This window comes from Ammospiza nelsoni, chromosome 2, assembly GCF_027579445.1.
Source record: "Ammospiza nelsoni isolate bAmmNel1 chromosome 2, bAmmNel1.pri, whole genome shotgun sequence".
Taxonomy (NCBI): Eukaryota; Metazoa; Chordata; class Aves; order Passeriformes; family Passerellidae; genus Ammospiza; species Ammospiza nelsoni.
Window position 1 is genome coordinate 119,800,066 of NC_080634.1, and position 21,877 is coordinate 119,821,942.

General features: G+C 48.1%; 1 protein-coding gene across 4 annotated transcripts in view; it reads left to right on the top strand.

Moving 5' to 3' along the window:
* The window catches only part of ITSN1 (intersectin 1), a 112,850-nt gene that overhangs the window by 40,680 nt on the left and 50,293 nt on the right, over positions 1–21,877 (top strand). For all 4 annotated transcript variants that reach the window (XM_059492805.1, XM_059492797.1, XM_059492813.1 and 1 more), the window contains 8 exons: positions 281–344; positions 2,389–2,526; positions 3,452–3,567; positions 5,241–5,503; positions 8,781–8,930; positions 9,739–9,879; positions 15,999–16,086; positions 16,256–16,395. In XM_059492805.1, coding sequence (XP_059348788.1) covers positions 281–344; positions 2,389–2,526; positions 3,452–3,567; positions 5,241–5,503; positions 8,781–8,930; positions 9,739–9,879; positions 15,999–16,086; positions 16,256–16,395 — 1,100 coding nt within the window. The remainder of the gene's footprint in view (positions 1–280; positions 345–2,388; positions 2,527–3,451; positions 3,568–5,240; positions 5,504–8,780; positions 8,931–9,738; positions 9,880–15,998; positions 16,087–16,255; positions 16,396–21,877) is intronic.

Here is a 21,877-nt window from a genome sequence, read left to right on the forward strand (position 1 = left end):
CTTGGGTTTTAATCTGAGGGATTTGGTTGCCCAGGGCAGCTGGGGCTGCCCCTGCATCCCTGGCAGCGCCAAGGCCAGGCTGGACACTGGGACAGTGGGAGGTGTCCCTGCCATGGCAGGGGTGGCACTGGGTGGGTTGTGAGGTCCCTCCCAACCCAGCCCAGTGTGGGATTCTGTGGCTGTTGTGCAGAACTGAAGTGTTATTGCTTGATTATTGGGGGAGCCAAGTTCTGCTGCTCACATCTCTTGCTTGTTTTGTTACTATTTGTTTCCCTTCTAGGTCCCCAAGCAAGAACAATTCTCATGCAGTCCAGTTTACCCCAGGCTCAGCTGGCTACAATATGGTAAATAAATGTTTCCATTTCCATCAAAACACAAACTCTGCTGAAACCTCTGCCCTGGAGCCCGTGGGGTTTTCTCCCTTTTCAGTCTCACTGATAAATCACACGTTGCTCTTTGTCCTGTGCAACTTTATAAACAAAACCTGCACTTCCATGCCTTTACTAGGAGTATTCCACAAGAGCAGCAGGAGCATCTTTTGTGTTCCAAAACATCTTTTGTGAGGTGATTTGGAAGTTGTGGTTCAGTGCTGGGTTTTTAGGCAGAGCAGATGTTCAGCATCCTGTGCCTTCCCCATCCCCTGACAGAGCACCAGGGGAATTTACCTTTGCACAGGTGGCAGAACAGGGTGCTTAACCCAAGCCACACTTTCTGTGGGGTTTCTGTGCCTTTTCCATGGGTATGGCAGGGCTGATTTCCCAGAGACATGTACAATCATGGATTTTAAAGGCATTTGTCTCAGCTTCCCTTTTGCCTTCCAACTTGTTGTTTGCTGAACTTTATTATGTTTTTATTGCCCCATGGGAAGTTGTTCCTCATTAACTCCTGTCCTTTAGGAGTGTTTGCTGAGAAGCATTGGAGCTGGCCCAGGGGCTCAGTGTGAGGATGGCAGTGCTGCAGCCACTCTGACAAGGCCATTCAGCTGCCCTTGCTCTCTTTGCAAAGCACTGGCAGTTGTGTTATAAATTAAAAACCACTCTTGCCGTCTCTGTTTCCTGACAAAGGGATAAAAACAAACCAGCCAGTCCCCCAGCAGATGATTAACCAAGAAATGCTCTGCTTTTGCCAGCCTTGGAGTGCTTGTGTGGGCAGGCAGCTGCCACCAGGACTCACTCAGGGGGACAGTGACAGCTGCCAGTGCACTGAGATGGGGAGGGGACATCCCAGCTCCTGTTGGTCCTTTCTGGGCCCTGCTGTGGGCTGAGGTTTGCCAGTGCTGGGGCTGGAATCCCTGGCACAGGCACTCCAAGGGAACAGTTGATGCTCAGCCTCTGGGCTGTCCTGGGAGCTGTGACCCAGCTGATCACTCATTTCTGTGCATGCTGCATTGCCACTCTCCTGGCTTGTGCCTGAGCTCCAGCCTGAGCAGTTCAGTGCCACAGGTGTGGATGCAGAGAGGCTGCGATTGTCTCCCAAACTTAAATCCCATCAGCAAAATCCTGTGCCCTGGGACTGCAGAAGGATTTTTCACTTACGTCCCTTGGGTTTTCCCAGTATCTTGGGAGATTTCCCTGCATGATTAGAGTGCAGCATGCTGGAGAAACAAATCCTGAGCTGAAGAGACCCCCAGAGATCCCCCAGTGCCACCCCTGCCCTGCCCAGACCCCACCAAGCCCAGCCTGGGCATCCCTGGCAGCCTCAGGGCCATGCCCATTCCCTGGGGTAGTGCCCAGCACCCTCTGGGGAAGAACCTTTCCCTAAAATCCAACTAACTCTGCCCTTGCCCACTCCAGCTGCTCCCTGGTGCTGTCCCTGGCTGTTAATTTTGTCCAACACCACCTTAACAGGAGTGAAAGCATCTTGTGCCTCTCTTGGAGCTCTGCTTTGGGGCCATCCAGAGACATGAGTCTGTAATTTTCAATATGTGCATGATGCCAGGGTGGGTTGGTGCTTGTCAGGACTAGGACATCAATGGCGTTGATTTCACTGCCAGTGGGTGCCCTGGAATGGGAGCCAGGAGCCTCCAGGGAGAAGGAGACCAAACCTAACATTGTGCCCAACACCTGAGCTGCTTCCTTTGGGTGTTCATGAGGTGTTCCAGAGAACTCCACTGGTTCAAGGTCCTTCTCTGGCACGAGCTCCTGGCAGCACCAGAGCAGGAGAAGGAGAAGCTGTGGCTGCAACGCTGGATTTCAGACAGCCATGAGAAATGGGGGAAATAGGGACGCATTTGGGGTTTGCTTTTCATTTGTGTTGAATAAACAGAGTGGTGTGGAAAAAATAGTGAAAATTTGAATGAAATTGGAACTGTGTATGTTGAAACAATGCCTTTGAACAGTGATTTCTAATATTTAATAATTTCCTTACTTTTCCCTTCCCTTTAACAAGGAATCTCTCTGACATTGATCAAGATGGGAAGCTGACAGCTGAGGAGTTTATCCTGGCTATGCACCTCATTGATGTGGCCATGTCTGGCCAGCCACTGCCTCCTGCCCTGCCCCCAGAGTACATCCCACCTTCATTTAGGTAACTGCTCATCCTTGGGAGTCTCACTCCTGAGTTCTGTGTGTCACTTGGGATGGTTCTGTGTGTTCTGTGTGTCATTTGGGATGGTTCTGTGTGTTCTGTGTGTCATTTGGGATGGTTCTGTGTCATTTGGGATGGTTCTGTGTGGTTCTGTGTGTCATTTGGGATGGCTCTGGGAGTGCCAAGCACAGGAACTAAACAGTGACCCCTCTCCTTTTGCCCTGTGAGACCAGAGTTTGGGTGGGTGTTTATGCTGGCACACCTTCCAGGCCTGCTCAGTCTGGCCATAGAAACCTAGATTTAAGTTCAGTAGAACAGTCAGAATGTATTGGAATTCCAGGATGGATTTGCACTGCACTGCATCCAGACCTCCTTGGGTACAGCTGGGTTTGGCAGCAGTGGGGTCACTCATCACTTCTCCTGCTCCATTTCACTTCTTTGGGGAGAAATAGATGGGAAGAAAGTAACAGCAATGAAGTGTTTTTATACTGAGTTCTTCAGGTGTCCTCCTAAAGATTCCCAATATTTGTGTATTCCGCCTGGGATCTTGCTTTTAGCTTCACTATAGTGAGCTCTTCCTCTGTCTCTGCTGGTTTTGCTATAGTTTAAGTCAGCATTTCTCCAGCCCCAGACTGGCTGGGGAAAAATCTCCCCCCAAGTGAGAGATCTTGGGGACAGGGTTGAACCCATTTGGAAGCAGAATTTGGGACTGGGGTTCTCAGCTCACCAGTGAGCTGCTGGGATCCTGGAAAATGCTGTTCTCCTGAGGCAACGCCTGAGTGAGACCCTCTGGGCAGCACTGAATGAGCACTGAGTACCATGAAACAGTACAGCACTGCATTTAATTTGATCTCATCATTAAATCATAACTAATTTGGGTAGCCTGGCTTCTGTTAAGCACCCCCAATTGCTGTTTCCTTGGCAGAAGAGTCCGCTCTGGCAGTGGCATTTCTGCTGCCAGCTCAGTGTCTGTAGACCAAAGGTTACCAGAAGAACCAGCACTGGAGGAGGAGCAGCAGCAACTGGAAAAGAAATTGCCAGGTGAGCAAGGGAAAGCAGGGATGTTTACTGTGCTGTTCCCACAGGGGTTTCCCATCAGGTCACAGCCTGGGAGAATACATGGCCTGACTGAGAAATGTCTCTCCAGAGCAGTTTGGGAAGGTCAGAGGCACAACCAAGACATTGCTGGGTCCAGCTCATTCCTGTGCCTGATCCTTGGGCTTGGTGGCACTGGAGATGGGAAGAGCCTTCAGGCTCCTCATCTCCTGCACTCCCCACACAGGCAGCCCTGGCACAGGATTGCAAGGAGGAATTCCTGCTGCCTTCATCCTCTGCCTTAGCTGGAGCAAAGCTTGGCTGAGCTGCTCTGTGGAGGATCCCAGTATTCCCACAGAGAGCTGTTTCCTTGCAGTCTGTGTAACAGTGGGGCTCAATACAGATTGTGCTCTGTGGAGGATCCCAATATTTCCACAGAGAGCTGGGATTTCCTTGCAGTCTGTGTAACATGTGGGGCTCAATACAGATTGCAACAGTTCCAGGAAAAGAACTAAAGGAACAGGGAATTGGCAGCTGGAAAGGGGCACAGACTGGAAAAGACAAGAACTGAGCTGGTTCAGCAGGTGTGGGGCTGATGTGTCCAGCTGTGCACACTGGGAAGGCAGCGTGGGCTCTCCCTGGCCTTGCATCCCAACAAGGTCCATGCTGGCCACACAAGGGACAGAAACCTGCACTTTGGGCTCTGGGAATGGCACAGAGGGTGTGAAAAGGAACAGAAGGTGAAGGGAAGGAACCATTTGGATGGAGGTGCTGAGGAGTGAGGAGGAGGAAGGACAGTCCCTGGGACTGCAGAGGGATGTCAGGGAAGCTGTGCTGGAAGTGAGGCCATTCTTTAGGATAGTAGGGGATGAGGATGTGGATCTGCAGGAATCCAGACTTCCTGGGCTCAGCTGCCCAAGAACCTAAACCATTTCTTTTCCTGACACTAATGGGTAATCTAATGAGAATAGCAACTTTAAGTAAGTTCTGGTCATTTGCATAATGGCCTTTTGATGATGTCAGCAGCTGAATTCTTTGCACTAATGGAAGTGTTGGCTCTTGGACTGCTGCTCTTATCCCATGTACAGAGGAATTCCAGATCTGTGTCCTCATGGAGGATCAGCTGGAGAATGGTTATCTAAATTACTGCCCTTGCTGTGCTTTGTGGAGAGAGCTGGAGGCCTGAGGAACTAAAGCAGGAACTAAAATTTCTGGGATGTTAAAGGCAAGGAATGAGGAATGGGAATGGGAATTCCCTCCTTAGTTTGCTGAGGATGTGATTTGAGGGGATCAGCAACATCAAACTTTCATAGTTCTATTTCTCCAAAGCAGTCTTATTTGCAAGGCCATGCTCTGAAACATTTTTCCAGCTCCATTTCTCTCTCAGCAATGTCTGTCCTATTCCATGGCATTTCTAAGTCAGCATTTCTTATCTCAGTTTGCATACAGATGGACACTGAGCCTTCTGTCAGGCCCTGAGAGCTCTCTACAAATCCATTTCCCACACTAATCCCCAGGCTGGCCTGTGGAGCCGTTATCCTAGCGGGGAGGTGCAGGGCTATCCCTGCTGGAAAGTGGATTCCCTTTGCTGGGGATCCCTTTGGATCTCTGTGCTGTGTTTGTTCCTAAATCAGCGGCAGCGTTTAACAGCCCTTTTCCCCACATTTCTGTGCACAAAGTGACGTTTGAGGACAAGAAGAGGGAGAACTTTGAGCGGGGTAACCTGGAGCTGGAGAAGCGGCGGCAGGCCCTGCTGGAGCAGCAGCGCAAGGAGCAGGAGAGGCTGGCCCAGCTCGAGAGGGCCGAGCAGGAGAGGAAGGAGCGCGAGCGGCAGGAGCAGGAGCGCAAGCGGCAGCTGGAGCTGGAGAAGCAGCTGGAGAAACAGCGCGAGCTGGAGCGGCAGCGCGAGGAGGAGAGGAGGAAGGAGATCGAGAGGAGAGAGGTGAGCCCGGGAGCACAGCAGGGCAGGGCCCTCTGCACTCTGGGCTTCTTGTTGAGAATGTGTGTAGGAGTGTCGGGGGTAGGACAGATGGAGACAGAGATCTCTGCAGCCAGCTCAGGAGCTTGGGGTTCATTGCACAGGGCCTGGGTGCAGGGCCCTGCTGGGATTTGGGGCTCATTGCAAAGGGCCTGGGTGCAGGGCCCTGCTGGGATTTGGGGTTCATTGCACAGGGCCTGGGTGCAGGGCCCTGCTGGGATTTGGGGTTTATTGCAAAGGGCCTGGGTGCAGGGCCCTGCTGGGATTTGGGGTTTATTGCACAGGGCCTGGGTGCAGGGCCCTGCTGGGAGCTGCCAGCCACAGCTCAGAGCAGGCCCAAGAGAGGGGGAGAGAGGATGAGAGGGAAAGAGAGTAAGGGAGTAAAAAAAAGTAAGAGCGTAAAAGGGTAAGAGAGTGAGGTTCCCATTCCAATACAATAAATCTTCTTTTGTGTTGAATATTCTAATTCTCACTAACCAATCTAGTACAATATACAAATCCTATAGCATTTCCATACAGCCTATAAGAATCATTACATTACCATACTGTGTTACATTTTAAACCCTACAAACTCCTCTTTGGGCCCTTCTGCCAAGCTGTAGGGTCTGCTCTGACCCTTGGGCCTGCCTGCAAGCAGAGGGTGTTGTTCCATCAAAAGGGGATCACCTTCAGCCAGCCACACCATTGTTTTCCAGTGTTCAGTAACTGAGGGATCTCAAAGCTTGCTTTCATTTTAATCTCTCTTATAGTTTCCATATTCTCAAAGTCTTTTGCCAGGCAATCAAATTTATAAGGCTTTCCTGTTTCATCTTCCCCAACAAATATGAGACAGTTTCTTGTTGGGACTTCTCGGGTTTTGTGTTGCTGAAATGGCTCCTGAGGTATTACAGTCTTTTTTTCCCAGCCCCACGACTGAAGAAGAAGTCGAGATTCCTGGGCTCTGGTTCTCAAGGCTTTTTATTTTTTCTTATCTGTTACATTCTTTCTCTGACCTGTGAGATCTGTCCGGCAGGTTGGGTTGTGCCACACTGACCACTCTCGGGGTGGTGTTACCTTTTTACACTAAGAACTACATGTACTTTATTTACAATAATTTTCCCATACCTATCACCTATGTTAGACAGTTTGTCTCTACTCTAAACTCCAAAAGTGCCACCATCATAGCAAAAGATGGAGGCCAAGAAGAAGAGGAAGAACGACAGGACACGCCCAGATTCCTCCATCTTGCCTCTTGAACCCCCATTCTAAATCCCCAAAATTCTACTTCTTCACCCTGTGATAAATTCACTATCATTCTACTCAAACTCTTGTGGCTTGTAAATCCTCACACAAAGTTGGGGATTGTTTCCATGGGCTAAAATCGAAGGCACAGGTGGTTTTGAGCCCATGCCAAGGTCTCTGAGCCCCCTGTCAGGGTCTCGTGTCCTCCAGGACAGCCAGAGGAATGTCCTGGGCTCCGACAGGGACTCAGATGTTTATCAGTTCTTATCTCTGTCACAGTCTCACAAACCCTGAGTTCTGCAGCACTTCACTCCAACAAACTAAAAATGGAGCCCTGTCTCTCTCTACAAGGCCTTTGAAGGATAAACTGTCCAATTAAGAAATGACACCTCAATTATTGTCACTTTTAACCCAATACCCAACCACCAGTGCCCACAATGGGGACTTTTTATTTAATGACACAAAACCACCCAAACCCATGGAGAAGAAGGGGAAGAAGAAGGAGCAGCCTCCACCCCAAAACCTCCATCTTGCTGTATATCTATTCCTGTATTCTAAACCCTTCAGCTCTGAGTTTCCCACCCTGTGATATCACACACTTCTATCCAAACTCCACCCACACAATCCCAGTTCTATCATTCCATTCTGGAAGCTTCTCCAGACCCTCAGGTCAATGCAGTGTTCTCTGGGGGTCAGTGCCTGGCAGCACAGAAAGTTTGGAATTCTCAGTAACCAGGGTTCCAACAGTGCCCCAGCTTGGGAGCATCCAGGTGAGTGCTGGGCACTTGATGTGTTGCTGCCAGGATGGGGAGCAAAATTTTACAGCAAGAATTAAAATTTTTGGGGTGTTAAAGGCAAGGGAGGGGCAGTTTTTGCTTCATTTGTCTCATGAAATGAATGGATGAGACATTGATATCCAGGACAACATGCTCCTGACCTCTCACTTCTTTAAAAATAATATTTATTATTACTGTTATATTACTATATTTGATGTTAAGATGTGCGTGAATGATCCAACATTCATGATTTTCCAGGGCTGAGTTCATTTCATAGAGTCCCAGAATGGTTTGGGTTGGAAAGATCCTTAAAGATCCTCCAGTTCCACCCCTCTGCCATGGGCAGGGATTACATCCACCAGACCAGGCAGCACCATCCAACCTGGCCTTTAGTTTGTTAAAGGAAACACACCCTGGTTAACCCAAAAATCTCCTTTTTTCTCCCATTGCCAAACCATGATAGGTTCAGCACAGAAACACTTGGCTGTTCTTTGCAAAGCTGCCGAGGGTCTCATGTCGGAGCTTGGAAAGAGATTGGAATCTGTCCTGGAGAGTTCTCCTGGTATTAAACAACTGTTGAATCAGCAAACTGGATCTTGGAAAACAGAGGGGGTTTCTGTTCAGTCACCTCTGTGATGCCTCAGGTTTAGCTTTTATATTTTCAGGCTCTGTGCTGCTTTAGTGTGTGGGTCTGGGCTTCATATGAGGGGATGGTGAGCAGGGAGACAAAACAATTCCTGCTCCAGCTGGTCACCAAGGACAAATGACCCAAATCTCAGGAGTATAAATAATGCTGAACTGAAGAGAGGAAAACAAGCAGGGTGGGACTGCAGGGCTAAAGCTGGAATGGGACAATGAACTGCAAGGTGCAAATGGAGCAGAACTGATCCCAGGGACAGACCCCGTGCCCGGCCGTGCATTTTGGGGCCATTTTGGTTCATCTTGGGTGCAGCCCTGGCTGGGCTCTGGTGCTGCCCAAGGTGCATCCATGGAGGAGATGCTTTGAATAAATCCCTGCTTTATTCTGGAGCTCTGTCTGGTCTTTGGTCTAGGTCAGCCTTCCCAAGGCATCCCCTGCTGCTCCGGGAAGCAGCCCCTGAGCAATGTGTGTGTGCAGAGCCCAGAGCAGCCCCAGTTTGTACCAACATTCTGACTGAATTTCAGCATAGAACAGCCCAAATTCCAGCTGTTGGGTTTGCCCCTGCAGGCTGCCAGACTTACAGCTGCTGGTGTTTACCCTGCAGGCTGCCAAACGGGAGCTGGAGAGGCAGAGGCAGCTGGAGTGGGAGCGCAACCGGCGGCAGGAGCTGCTGAACCAGAGGAACAAGGAGCAGGAGGACATCGTGGTGCTCAAGGCCAAGAAGAAAACCCTGGAGTTTGAGCTGGAAGCTCTGGTGAGTGGTGAAGCAGCAGCTCAAACACACAGGTGTCACCACATTTCACAGAGAAAAGCAAGGCACAATTCTTCCCAGGAACGTTTCTGGGTTTTGCATTCTCTGAACCTCAGAGAAAGGAAAAACAATTCTTATCTCATTTGCAGTGCCTGTTTTTGTGAAAAAGTAAAATGCAATATGAAGATTATTTACCCAAATAATAATATTTTGTTTCCTTGGCCTATCAGGTCTGAGTGTGTGTGTATGTCAGGACTGTCACTGACAGTCACAAAATGCTGTGCAGTTGTGCAGTTGAGTGCTTGACAGATTCAGTTTAGACATAACATAATGTAGTGTAACATAATACAAAATAATATAGTATAATAAAGGAATTAATTAACCTTCTAATAGGATGGAGTCAGCTGCCCCATTCTCCCCTCATCGGGGCTGCCATGCAAATTCCACACACAAGCACAGCCTGGTGGTGACTGTGCCCTGGCTCTGGTTGTTTTCTAGAATTTCCACCACTGGTATCTCTCTTAGTGTCACTTGAGGTGTTTTTATCCCAGCTGTGATCCCAGAAAATGTCACTATTTTGTAGGAGGAAAGGCCATATTTTGTCTGGGAAATATTAAAGCTTTTTCCTGAAAAAATAAAAATTTTTTCAACTATCCTGTAAATTTTCCTATCTCTTGTGTAGAGGACAGGCTAAAGGCATAAATGAGTTTAAAAAACGAGTGTTCAGAAGAAGTTTTTAGATCCAGACTTGCACAACTGAACATTTTGGTTAAAAAATTTATTAAATAGATGTTTTTCTTCTCTTTTAAAGAATGATAAAAGGAACCAGTTGGAGGGGAAGCTTCAGGATATCAGGTGTCGGCTGTCGACCCAAAGACAAGAAATTGAAAGTACAAATAAATCCAGAGAACTCAGAATTGCAGAAATCACCCATTTGCAGCAGCAGCTACAGGTGAGAAAATGTTCTCTAATTTTATTCTTAGCCTTGAATTTTGAGCTCCTCAAAACCATCAATATCCTGGGCAAACTTGGAATGAGCTATTGCTCACACTTAAGGATAATTTGTCACTAAATGAATGTCCTTCAGAGTGCCAGGAACTGCTTCCTACACTTGCAGCTGTGTCTGGGGTTATCCCTTCACCCTCCTGGGCTCCAGCTGGGGAGCAGGAAATGCTTTGGCTGCAGGTCAAAATTTGGCTGCAGTGTTTGGCTGCAGGTGGTTCTAGGAGGGGAGAAGGAAATTGTCCCGTGGAAATTCTGCAGAACTGACTGCAGTGAAGTGGCTTCTTGATGGTTCTTTTTAATTATAAAAAAGAATGAACTTTGGAAATGGAAGCTCCCAGTGAAACCAGGGAGTTGTTGGTCTAAGTCTGGCATTTGCCTTTCTTACTGAAATTCTGAAATTACTGAAATTCTGTCACATGAGAGCTGCAGCCTTCAGTGAAAGAATATTCACTGTAGTTTCTAAAGGTTTTTCCAGGGGCTGTATATTTGATTCAGGAATTTTTCTCTTTACTAAATAATTCATGGGGCTTGAAATTAATTCTTGGCTGGTCATGGGGGTCTCAGTGTGTTTGTAGCACTACAAAGAATCTCAGACCTAGGGAGGTGAGGTGTAAAACCTGGCTTAAAACCTAATCCTGCTGCTGTATTATAAAAATTAGTGACCAAGTTAAAAAGTAATTAAGTTAAAAAATAATTAGTTATGAAGTTAAAAATAAAATGAATGAAATATAATTTCTTAATGAAATAATTTTTCCTTAAAAAACTTATAAAGATAAATAATGATAAAGATAAAACCATTTTATAGCTTATTAACAAAATACTATAAAACTCACAACCTATAAAACTATACTATATGTAAAAATAATAACCATCTAAGTCCAAACACAAAATACCATCTCAAACACTTTCAATCCCAACCCTAACAAAAACAAACAAAACCAAACCAACATTTAGTGGTGCTCTGTGTAAGGATCAAACTCACAACCTTCAGATTATGACTGGTTTTTTTGTGGATCTGTGCTTTTTATAAAAAATTAAATAAATTTAAATGTTTTTAAATTTAACTATTATAATTATACTTCATAAATAATTTTTATTATAAAAATTATAATAAAATAATTCCATCCTGCTTTCCCTGGCAGTTGTTCTCTTGGGGTTTGGGCTTTGAGGTGCTTTGGCAGCAGTGGCTGTGGCTGTGTGCTGATGCCTGCTCTCATTGATCTCCACCACTGATATTTCCTTAGTGTCACTTGGGGTGCTTTTATCCCAGTTGTGGTCCCAGAAAATGTCACTACTCGGGAGAAAAAGCCACATTTTGTCTGGGGAGAACCTTAAGGCTCTTTCCTGGAAAAAAAATAAATTTCACATGTCCTGTAAATTTTCCTATCTCATCTGTAGAAGGCAGACAAAGATGTAAATGAGTTTTTAAAAATGAGATTTTCATCCTCTCAACTCTCAAAAAGGTTATAAAGTCAGTACTGTCATTATCCTTGTGATGTATCTTCTTTGGGAGCAGTTTAGTTTAATGCATCTGACACTTGCTGTGGGAAGATGAGTTCATTCAGAGGAGTAATTATCCCCCAGCCTGTTAATTACTGCCAAGAGGCAGTTTCATTAAGCCTGTGGGAGAGGTGGTGTCGCAGTTAGTGCTGGGGAGGAGGATGTGTGCCATTCCCTGGCTCTGGGCTGCCTGCAGGGCTCTCAGCTCTCAGGTGCTGCTCCCCACACCCTGGGCTGTGCTGGAAACACCTTTAGGCATTCTTTACCTCCTTGCTGAACACCTGGACTCCCAGGGCATTGAAAAGAATTTTCCCTGTCCAAGGGGCAGGAGCTGGGCTTTGATTTCCCCTCCATGTGGGACACTGCTCAACTCTTGGCCATTTCTTGTTGCACGAGTTTCCAGAGTTTGTGATGCTGTTAATTTCTTGCATCTGTTTCCTCAGTATGTGGAGTCCATGTGGTGGGTGTTCTTGGCTAGATGCTCATTCCATGCTTGTCTGGGCTTTCAGGAAACAGGACTTGACCTTCAGGGTGCCTTGGCAGTCTCAGTCCTTACACACTCCCCAAACTATTCAGTGCATTGAGTAATCTGGGATGTTTGGAAGTGCTCTGGCCTTTACAAACAAAGCAGCTGATGTTGTGATCACATTCCGCCCTCAAATGCTGTCCTGTGGTGCTTTTTGTACTTGAAGAAGGAGAATTTCTGTTTCATGCTGTCCATTCTGCTGCTTGGTGGATCCTGCAGCCTTCTCAGAGCCACAGAAACCCAGAGGGGTTGGGTTTGGAAGGGACCTTAAAGCTCATCCACCCAGAGCAAAGCTGTATATTGTGTATTTTGGTGTTTCCAGGCAGACAGGAGTCCCAGGATAGCAGTCATGGAATGTCCTGAGCTGGAGGGACCCCCAGGGACCCCCCAGTGCCAGCCCTGCCCTGCCCAGAGCCCACCAAGCCCAGCCTGGGCATCCCTGGCAGCGCCGGCCAAAGGCTCCTGGAGCTGTGGCAGCCTCGGGGCCGTGCCCATTCCCTGGGCAGCCTGGGCAGTGCCAGCACCCTCTGGGCAAGAGCCTTTCCCTGCTGTGCAGCCTGAGCTGGCCCGGCCCGGCCCCAGGCGCTCCCTGGTGCTGTCCCTGTCCCAGAGCAGAGCTCGGAGCTGTCCCTGCGCTGCCCCTCGGGAGGAGCTGCAGCCCCGGGGAGCTCTGAGCTCAGGCTGCTCCAGCCTGGGCTGCCCAGGGCACCTCGGGGCCCTCCTGCCCCTGCCCCAGCCCCGTGTCCCTGCTCTGGGCCCTCTCCAACAGCTTCTGGTCTCTCGTTGACACACCCAGAGCTGCCCCAGCACTGGGGCTGAGGCTGTCCCACAGCAGGGCGGGGTTGGAGGGTCCAGCTTTGGGATGTCCCTGGGGGCTGGGACAGCTCTGTGGCTGTGTCAGGCCCTGCAGCTGTGAGGGACATGTGCAGCTCCTCATAATCTAATCTGTAGCTTATCTGAATTCTGCTGCTCTGCTGCTTGTGAATTCCTAGAGCCCTTGGCTGCTGTGTGCTGTCTCAGGGTATTTTCTGGAACCTCAGGAGCTCACAGGAGGCTGCAGTGGTTGCATAATGCTCAGAGCTGAGCTGGGCACTGCAGGGCCCATCAGGGTCTGGCAGGGGGAAACTGGGACAGCCCAAAGCCATGGCAGTGCCGTCAACCCTGGCTTTAACCAAAATTAAAACTTTCTGTGGCATTGTGGGATCACAGAATGGTTTATGTAGGGATGAACTTTAAATCCCACCCAGTGCCACCCCTGCCATGGCAGGGACACCTCTCACTGTCCCCAGTGTCCAGCCTGGCCTTGGGCACTGCCAGGGATGGGGAGCCCACGACACCCCTGGGGCTCACTCTGGTGTTAGAGATCAGGGGACATTTATTCTTAGCATTGAGTGATGTCATTTGCAATCCTCCATGACAAACTGAAGCTGTCAGCTGCTTGATTCCTCAAAGGGCTGCAGTTCCAGGGACCTGCTCAGAGAAGTTCCAGGGTTTGTGGGAAAGGTGGGACATTGATACTCAGGTGCTCTTTCACCTCGTGCTGCTGAAGGTGTTTTGACAGCTTGAACTGGAAGGTCCAGGCTTCAGAAAAGTGTGTGAGGTGACACTTCATGCTCTGGAAAGGGCCAGGGTTCTACAGGAAATACACTTACAGGATCCTCCTGTGGTGGTGTTCACAGGGGTCCCAGGATGAGGAAAGAGATGAGAATTGACTCCATGTTTCAGAAGGCTGATTTATTATTTTATGATATATATTATATTAAAAGAAAATTATATATTAAAACTATACTAATAATAGAAGAAAGGATTCCATCAGAAGGTTAGAAAAGGAAAGGAATGGAAAAAAATGACAATAAAATCCTGTGACCAGACAGTCCAAGCCAGCTGACTGTGATTGGCTATTAATTAAAAACAAGCACATGAGACCAATCCTAGATGCACCAGTTCCATTCCACAGCAGCACATAATCATTGTTTTTCTTTTCCTCTGAGGCCTCTCAGCTTCTCAGGAGAAAAAATCCTAATGAAGGATTTTTCATAAAATATGTCTGAGACATCCTCCAGAGGGAGAGGATTTTTTGCACGGTCTCCTGTAACACACAGAGCTGTGTCACACACATCTGCAGAGACCCTGTAACACACAGGGCTGTGTCACACACATCTGCAGGGAGCCTGTAACACACAGGGCTGTGTCACACACATCTGCAGGGTCTCCTGTAACACACAGGGCTGTGTCACACACATCTGCAGAGACCCTGTAACACACAGGGCTGTGTCACACACATCTGCAGGGAGCCTGTAACACACAGGGCTGTGTCACACACATCTGCACGGTCTCCTGTAACACACAGGGCTGTGTCACACACATCTGCAGAGACCCTGTAACACACAGGGCTGTGTCACACACATCTGCAGGGACCCTGTAACACACAGGGCTGTGTCACACACATCTGCAGGGACCCTGTAACACACAGGGCTGTGTCACACACATCTGCAGGGTCTCCTGTAACACACAGGGCTGTGTCACACACATCTGCACGGTCTCCTGTAACACACAGGGCTGTGTCACACACATCTGCAGGGACCCTGTAACACACAGGGCTGTGTCACACACATCTGCACGGTCTCCTGTAACACACAGGGCTGTGTCACACACATCTGCAGAGACCCTGTAACACACAGGGCTGTGTCACACACATCTGCAGGGACCCTGTAACACACAGGGCTGTGTCACACACATCTGCAGGGACCCTGTAACACACAGGGCTGTGTCACACACATCTGCAGGGACCCTGTAACACACAGGGCTGTGTCACACACATCTGCAGGGAGCCTGTAACACACAGAGCTGTGTCACACACATCTGCAGGGACCCTGTAACACACAGGGCTGTGTCACACACATCTGCACGGTCTCCTGTAACACACAGAGCTGTGTCACACACATCTGCAGGGAGCCTGTAACACACAGGGCTGTGTCACACACATCTGCACGGTCTCCTGTAACACACAGGGCTGTGTCACACACATCTGCACGGTCTCCTGTAACACACAGGGCTGTGTCACACACATCTGCAGGGAGCCTGTAACACACAGGGCTGTGTCACACACATCTGCAGGGACCCTGTAACACACAGGGCTGTGTCACACACATCTGCAGGGACCCTGTAACACACAGGGCTGTGTCACACACATCTGCAGGGACCCTGTAACACAGCACTTCACAACCTTCCCACCACGTGCTGAGTTTGAGATCAGAATCCTCTGCCAAGAGCTCAGTGAGGAGAGGTCAAGGACTCGGGGACTGTCATCCCACAGGGTTTGTGTTTCATGGCTTTTGGCCAGAATATTTTCCTCTAAAAGGAAAGTTTTTATTTTCTCTTCCTGTAAATGTTTGTTTTTCTATTCCTGACCTAAGTTACTAATCATTACCTCTGTTGTTAATATTATTAATTAACTATTAGTGGAGGGGACAGCCAGGGCAAGCTCAGCTGGGACAGCAGCAGCAATTTGCCCATGGAAAGGGAGCTCAGGCCTTGGCAGGGGCTGCCCAGGGAGCTTTGCAGTGCCCATCCCTGCAGGTGTGCCCTGGAGGTGGCACTGAGTGCTCTGGGCTGGGCACAAGGTGGGCACAGCTGGCACTGCATGGGCTGGCAGGGCTGTGCCAGCCCCAGGGATTTGGTGATTCTGTGTTTCATTTATTAAAATCAGAATTAAACATTTTGTAAGTGCCTGTTTGAACATTTCCTCAGTTTTAGCCTTGTCTCCCTGCCCTCAGTTTTGGGTAATTCCAGGCCAGGTTCAGTATTCAGTGAGATTCAGATCAATTCCATGGCTGGCAGAGGATGTCTGGGATCTGTGGGGGTGTCACACAGACAGTGCTTGGTAAGATCATAACACACAGGAGGGAAACCAGCAATGACACATCACTCAGTGGGGGAACAAGCAGAAATGAGCATGGGAGGTGTGGTGGCTGCAGTTTCCCTCTCTCACCTTTGTTTCTGGTCCTGTTTTGTTTTCCCTGGCCCTGTCTGTGCTGCAGGAGTCCCAGCAGATGCTGGGCAGGCTGATTCCTGAGAAGCAGCTGCTCAATGACCAGCTCAAGCAGGTGCAGCAGAACAGTTTGCACAGTGAGTACATTGGGGCATGCCTGAGCTGGGCCAGGGCACATTCCCTCACTGGGGCGTCCCCTGGAATGGCTCTCTGTGTGTTGCAAGGTGCAGATGGGAAAATGTCGCTTGCTGTGACCTAAAGAGAAGAAAATACAAAATGCTGACTGGAGCTTGTGTTCCAAACCAGGGGATTCCCTGCTCACCATCAAAAGAGCCTTGGAGGCCAAGGAACTGGCACGGCAGCAGCTCCGCGAGCAGCTGGATGAGGTGGAGAAGGAAACCAGATCCAAACTGCAGGAAATTGATATTTTCAATAATCAGCTGAAGGTAACCCAGGCCTCCTGAAGCCTTTCTGAATGTTCAGTTAATTCTTTTCTAACCTGACTGTGGGGAAAAAAAATGAACTGAAATTATTAAGAATGTCAGTGTGGGGAGCATTCTCAACCTGTCTGTTGAGGATTTGATTTGATTTTTATTTTATTTAAGAAAATGCTGCTCAGCTTTTAAACTCAGGGTTTGACTAATTTCATCTGCAGTCTCTTCAGGAGGAGATTTGAGCCCTGATTCCCAGTGTGTGATTGCCAAAATGAAATTACCAATTTCTGTGCTTTTCATCCAGGAAGGGCAGGACAAGGTCAGCATCTGCTGGAATCAGGAGTTCAAATTGAAATCTTGAATAAAAGAGACTTGATTTTCTGCTGCCACCCAGAATTGTTATCTGCTGTCTGTGTGCTCCTGCTTGTCCCTGGGTGTAGCTGCCCGTGGTTTGTGGTTTCATGCTTTACTGCTCAGTCTTTGTTAAAACTGTGATTTTTTTGTGTATTTCTGCACTGGCAATGTCAGAGTTCTGCAGAGAGAAGTTGGAAATCAGTCTGGAGTTCCAAACTTTTAATAGCATTCATTTTTTCATAAAATATTCCAGTACTTTATCTGTTAATTCCACTGGTGGGTTCTCCTGGAAGTTGACCAAAAATGCTCCAGTTCCTGCAAGGTGTCACAAATTGTATTACAAATATTCAGCAGGAAAATCACTGTGACAGAGACATTAATGGAGTTGTTATCAAAGTTGATCAACTGGGATTAAATCAACCAATTTAGGATGGAAGGTGGGGTTGAATTTAAACAACAAATAGCTTGTTTCAATTGGAGTTATTAATAATTATAGGAAAAATTAAAAGTGATGCCCTGTTTTAAGGTTCGTTTGAAGATGACTCTCCCAGTCTGAGACAGGGAGGATGGAAGGGGAGAATCTCTGCAGAGTCAGACACAGGACAAACAAAATGAGCACAATTTATATTTAAAAGGAAATAGAAGGGTCTAATCCTTGCTTAATTAATCCTTGAGGTTTAAACCTCACTTAGTTTTTCTTCATGTGTAGTTTTTAGATACATCTTAGCATGTTGTGCTTCTTGGGTATCTTTTTTTTAATGAAATCTTTTAAAAGTGATAAATTGAACCGAAGGATATTAATTTTAAAATTAGTGCCTCTGTGTGGTTTGATCTTAAATTACCTAACATAAATGGGAAAGAGGTGAACAGTCTTGGTATTGTGGCAGCAGCAAAAAAACCCCAAAAAACAACAACCCAGACCTACAAACCACCCAAAATTCAAAATTATTGAAGGATTGCACTGCACAGGTAACAAGCTGATGGTAATTAAAAATGGAAGTTGCCCAGTAGGCACAGATATATGAGCATGTGCCAGGAATCCAGGAATGCCTTGACCAAAGGTAAATGATTTTGAATTTAACAGGAAAAGTGGTTTCAATCAATTGATGAGGAGTTGTGGAGACACTTTTTTGGGAAGGGCAGATTGTGGGACCCACCTGCCAGGAGGGGCCGATCAGGAGGAGCTGTCTGTGGGCATTTCTGCCTTGCTGAGTTTGGAGGGGCAGTCACAGAATCCCAGAATTGCCAGGGTGGGAAGGGACCCTCAGGATCACCCAGTGCCACCCCAGCATCACCCCAAACCCTGTCCCCAAGGGCCACATCCAGACACCTCCAGGGCACACCTGCAGGGATGGGCACTGCAAAGCTCCCTGGGCAGCCCCTGCCAAGGCCTGAGCTCCCTTTCCATGGGCAAATTGCTGCTGCTGTCCCAGCTGAGCCTGCCCTGGCCCAGCCTGAGGCCGCTCCCTCTGCTCCTGTCCCTGTTCCCTGGAGCAGAGCCCGACCCCCCCGGCTGTGCCCTCCTGGCAGGGACTTGTGCAGAGCCACGAGGGCCCCTGAGCCTCCTTTGCTCCAGCCCCAGCCCCTTCCAGCTCCTCAGGGATTCTGCAGCCCCTTCCAGCTCCTCAGGGATTCTGCAGCCCCTTCCAGCTCCCTCAGGGATTCTGCAGCCCCTTCCAGCTCCTCAGGGATTCTGCAGCCCCTTCCAGCTCCTCAGGGATTCTGCAGCCCCTTCCAGCTCCTCAGGGATTCTGCAGCCCCTTCCAGCCCCTCAGGGATTCTGCAGCCCCTTCCAGCTCCATTCCCTGCCCTGGACACGTTCCAGCCCCAGCTGTACTATGGAACCGAGCAGTGGGGAGCTGAATTCAGAGACTTCTCCATTTTGTAGTTTCTCAAGATGTACAAGGCATATTTTGGGGGTTCTGGAGGATTTTATAACTGAATTTAAAACCCTTAAAAGACACATGGATTTTTGTGGGCTTAGCATGGAAGAGATAGAGAAACCACTCAGAAGCTGCTGAGTGCAGCAGTGATTCCATGGCTGTTGTTCTTCATGGAACCATGGAATGTCCTGAGCTGGAGGGACCCCCAGGGACCCCCCAGTGCCAGCCCTGCCCTGCCCAGAGCCCACCAAGCCCAGCCTGGGCATCCCTGGCAGCGCCGGCCAAAGGCTCCTGGAGCTGTGGCAGCCTCGGGGCCGTGCCCATTCCCTGGGCAGCCTGGGCAGTGCCAGCACCCTCTGGGCAATTTTGTCCCCAAGGCTAGTGAGGGCGTTCCTGGAATCCTGGATTTACTGGGATTTGTGTGAAGTGGGAGTCCTTCACCCACAGAGAACACACTTAGGTGATCACAGCACTCCAAACCAGGTCCTTACGAACTCCCATAATACATATTTTATATATATCACATGATATCTCATATCAGTGATCACATCACTCCAAACCAGGTTATCACCTCCCATCATTCTCACATACAATTACGTAAAAAAATCAAAAATCTGCAACAGCTTTAGGAACTACCACTGGAAAAATGACTGACATTGACAATAGGTAGAAATTGGCTTGTAAATAATACTAAATTCATAATTTCCCTAAATGGCAGAAGAAGTTGTTGAGTTCTCAGTTCCTGGTGTGTCCTGTGGTGCCACCTGTGTGATTATCCTTTATCCAGGCTGGATAATGCTCACACTGAAATGGGACATTTTTCAAATTGTGTCTCAACAATCCCACCACATCTGAGCTCTAAATATGATAAAGGTTTGTAAAATAAGGGATAATAGGTCAAGATGGGAAAGATGGAACTCTTTCTTTTTAAAACACATTTTTATCAAACAAATAAATTACCAACTCTGGATTTAATCAAAGTAATTTAGTTTACCAGGCATCTTTTCCAAACCACAGCAGTTTACAGGATACTCTGGATTTGTCTCCATGTTTTTGTGTTCTGTAATAAGTGAATACTTCATACAAGTGTTAAACTACATCATCTTTGCTGTGTGTCTTAATACCATAGGAATGATTAGGGAGATAAGATTTTTTTTTCTGCTGAATCTTTTTGTCATCTCTGCAAAACAACTGATTTCAGTTCCCTCTGATGACTCCTTTGGAGTGGGAAATATTCATTGTATTTGGTGCATTTCCACCAACAGCTTTCAGGCTTGCTAAATGTTATTAATATTTCAAATCAGGTCATTTGAATTGTAGTATTGGATATCTTGAGGTAGAGCCACTTGGTTTCAGATTGCTGGAGCTTGTTTGGCTGCTCAGGTATCCTTTCGAAGGGGATTTGGGGCTGGTGATGATACAAGATAACCTCTGGTGGATTGAGCTGGATTTGGCTATAAAGTGGCTGAGTTTGTTACAAGGTTGAAAGTTTGGCCACTTCTTTGTGTCTGAGGGTTGAAGGAGCGAAACTTCTGTGCTCTTTAAAGATCTCAGCCTGGAGATGCAATGAGTGCTATTGATGCAGGTATCAATGAAATGGAGCTGGTCACTTGTTTCTTTTGTGATCATGGAATGGTCTGGGTTGGAGGGACCTTAAATCTCACCCAGTGCCACCCCGGCCATGGCAGGGACACCTCCCACTGTCCCCAGTGTCCAGCCTGGCCCTGGGCACTGCCAGGGGTGCAGGGGCAGCCCCAGCTGCTCTGGGCACCCTGTGCCAGGCCCTGCCCACCCTCTGAGAGGTGCAGAATTCCTCCCCAACATCCCTGGATCTGAACTGACCCTCCCAGCTCCAAGGACCTGATGCCCATTTCCTATACCATGGAAGAATCCAGAATTTGCTGCTGCTGCCCAGAAGCACCCAAGGGCTGAGTTCATGTTTGTGACATGGCTGTGCTGGGAATCCTTTCCCAGAGGCCCCCAGTGGGCTGAGCTGTCCCAGTGTGTCCGTGTGTCCTGTGGCTGTCAGTGCTGTGTCAGTGTCAGCAGGCACTCCTGCTCCCAGCCCTCTTTACATCTGAGCATTTCTTTCTTCCAGTCAGTGGCAGTGGAAGAGGCAATGCTGCAGTGCCTGGCTCTCCTCCTGGGCTGCATCCAGCACTTACACTCCTTGCCCAAGGTCTCCATGGCCTGCTCAGGCAGCACCCAGCTCTCTCTGAGCCTCCTCCAGTTATGTGCTTCACTTTCCCTAAGCAGATGAGTGTGCAGTGTTTGCTGAGGGGTGCCAACACCAATCCAAAACCAGACACAAGAGTTTGGCATTAGATTTTTATCTATTTTTATCTAATCCTTATGCCTGCCTGAGGGGTGTGCCTTGAATTGCAACTTGGGCACAGTTGTAGTGAGTTATTTTTGTCTTTTGCTTATCTGGAACTTCAGGAGTTTGAGTAAATTGCCTGTTTTGGTCATGATGTACAGAATTTTTACAAAGCAAACACTTTGGGTTGGATGGGAAGTATCCCTATAGATCACTGTATAGTCTGTGATTCCAGTAGAGGGGTAGCAGCTCCCTTCCTTTGCCCAAAACCCCCCAGGAATGGGTGAAGGGAGGAATTGGCTGCCAAGGCCAAAGCAGAGGCTTTGGGAGCTGGGAATGGGCAGGAAAGGGTTACTCTGGGAAAGCTTCAGGGAGCACAGAGCTACAGGGTCCTTTCCTCTGGGAGCAAATGCTCTGCTTGTCTCAGGGGGAGAAGCTCTGATGGAAACCTTGGATTGTAATCCCTGAACATCCCAGGTCCTTTTTTCTTTCTGTCAAAAGGCACAAACTGGGCCAAAACAACTCCACTTCTTCCATGAAGGTTTTGTAGCAAATGACCTGGCTGTGTATAGTGAATATTGAAATGCTGCAATTCCTATTCAATAATATCAATGTGGCTGTTGTAACACCTCAAACCCTCCTTTTGCTCTGTTTGGATTTAAGTGCCAGGGGAACAATTGCTCTGCTTTTAAGGTAAGGCACTCCTGGTCCAGGAATGAGCAAAGCCTTGGGGTGCTCTGGTGGTGTTCACAGGGGTCTCAGGATGAGGGCAGAGATGAGAATCTTGACTCCATGGTTCAGAAGGCTGATTTATTATTTTATAATAGATATTATATAAAAACTATACTAAAAGAATAGAAGAAAGGATTTAATCAGAAGGCTAGCTAAGCTAAGAATAGAAAAAGAAGGAATGATAACAAAGGCTCTGTCTTGGACTCTC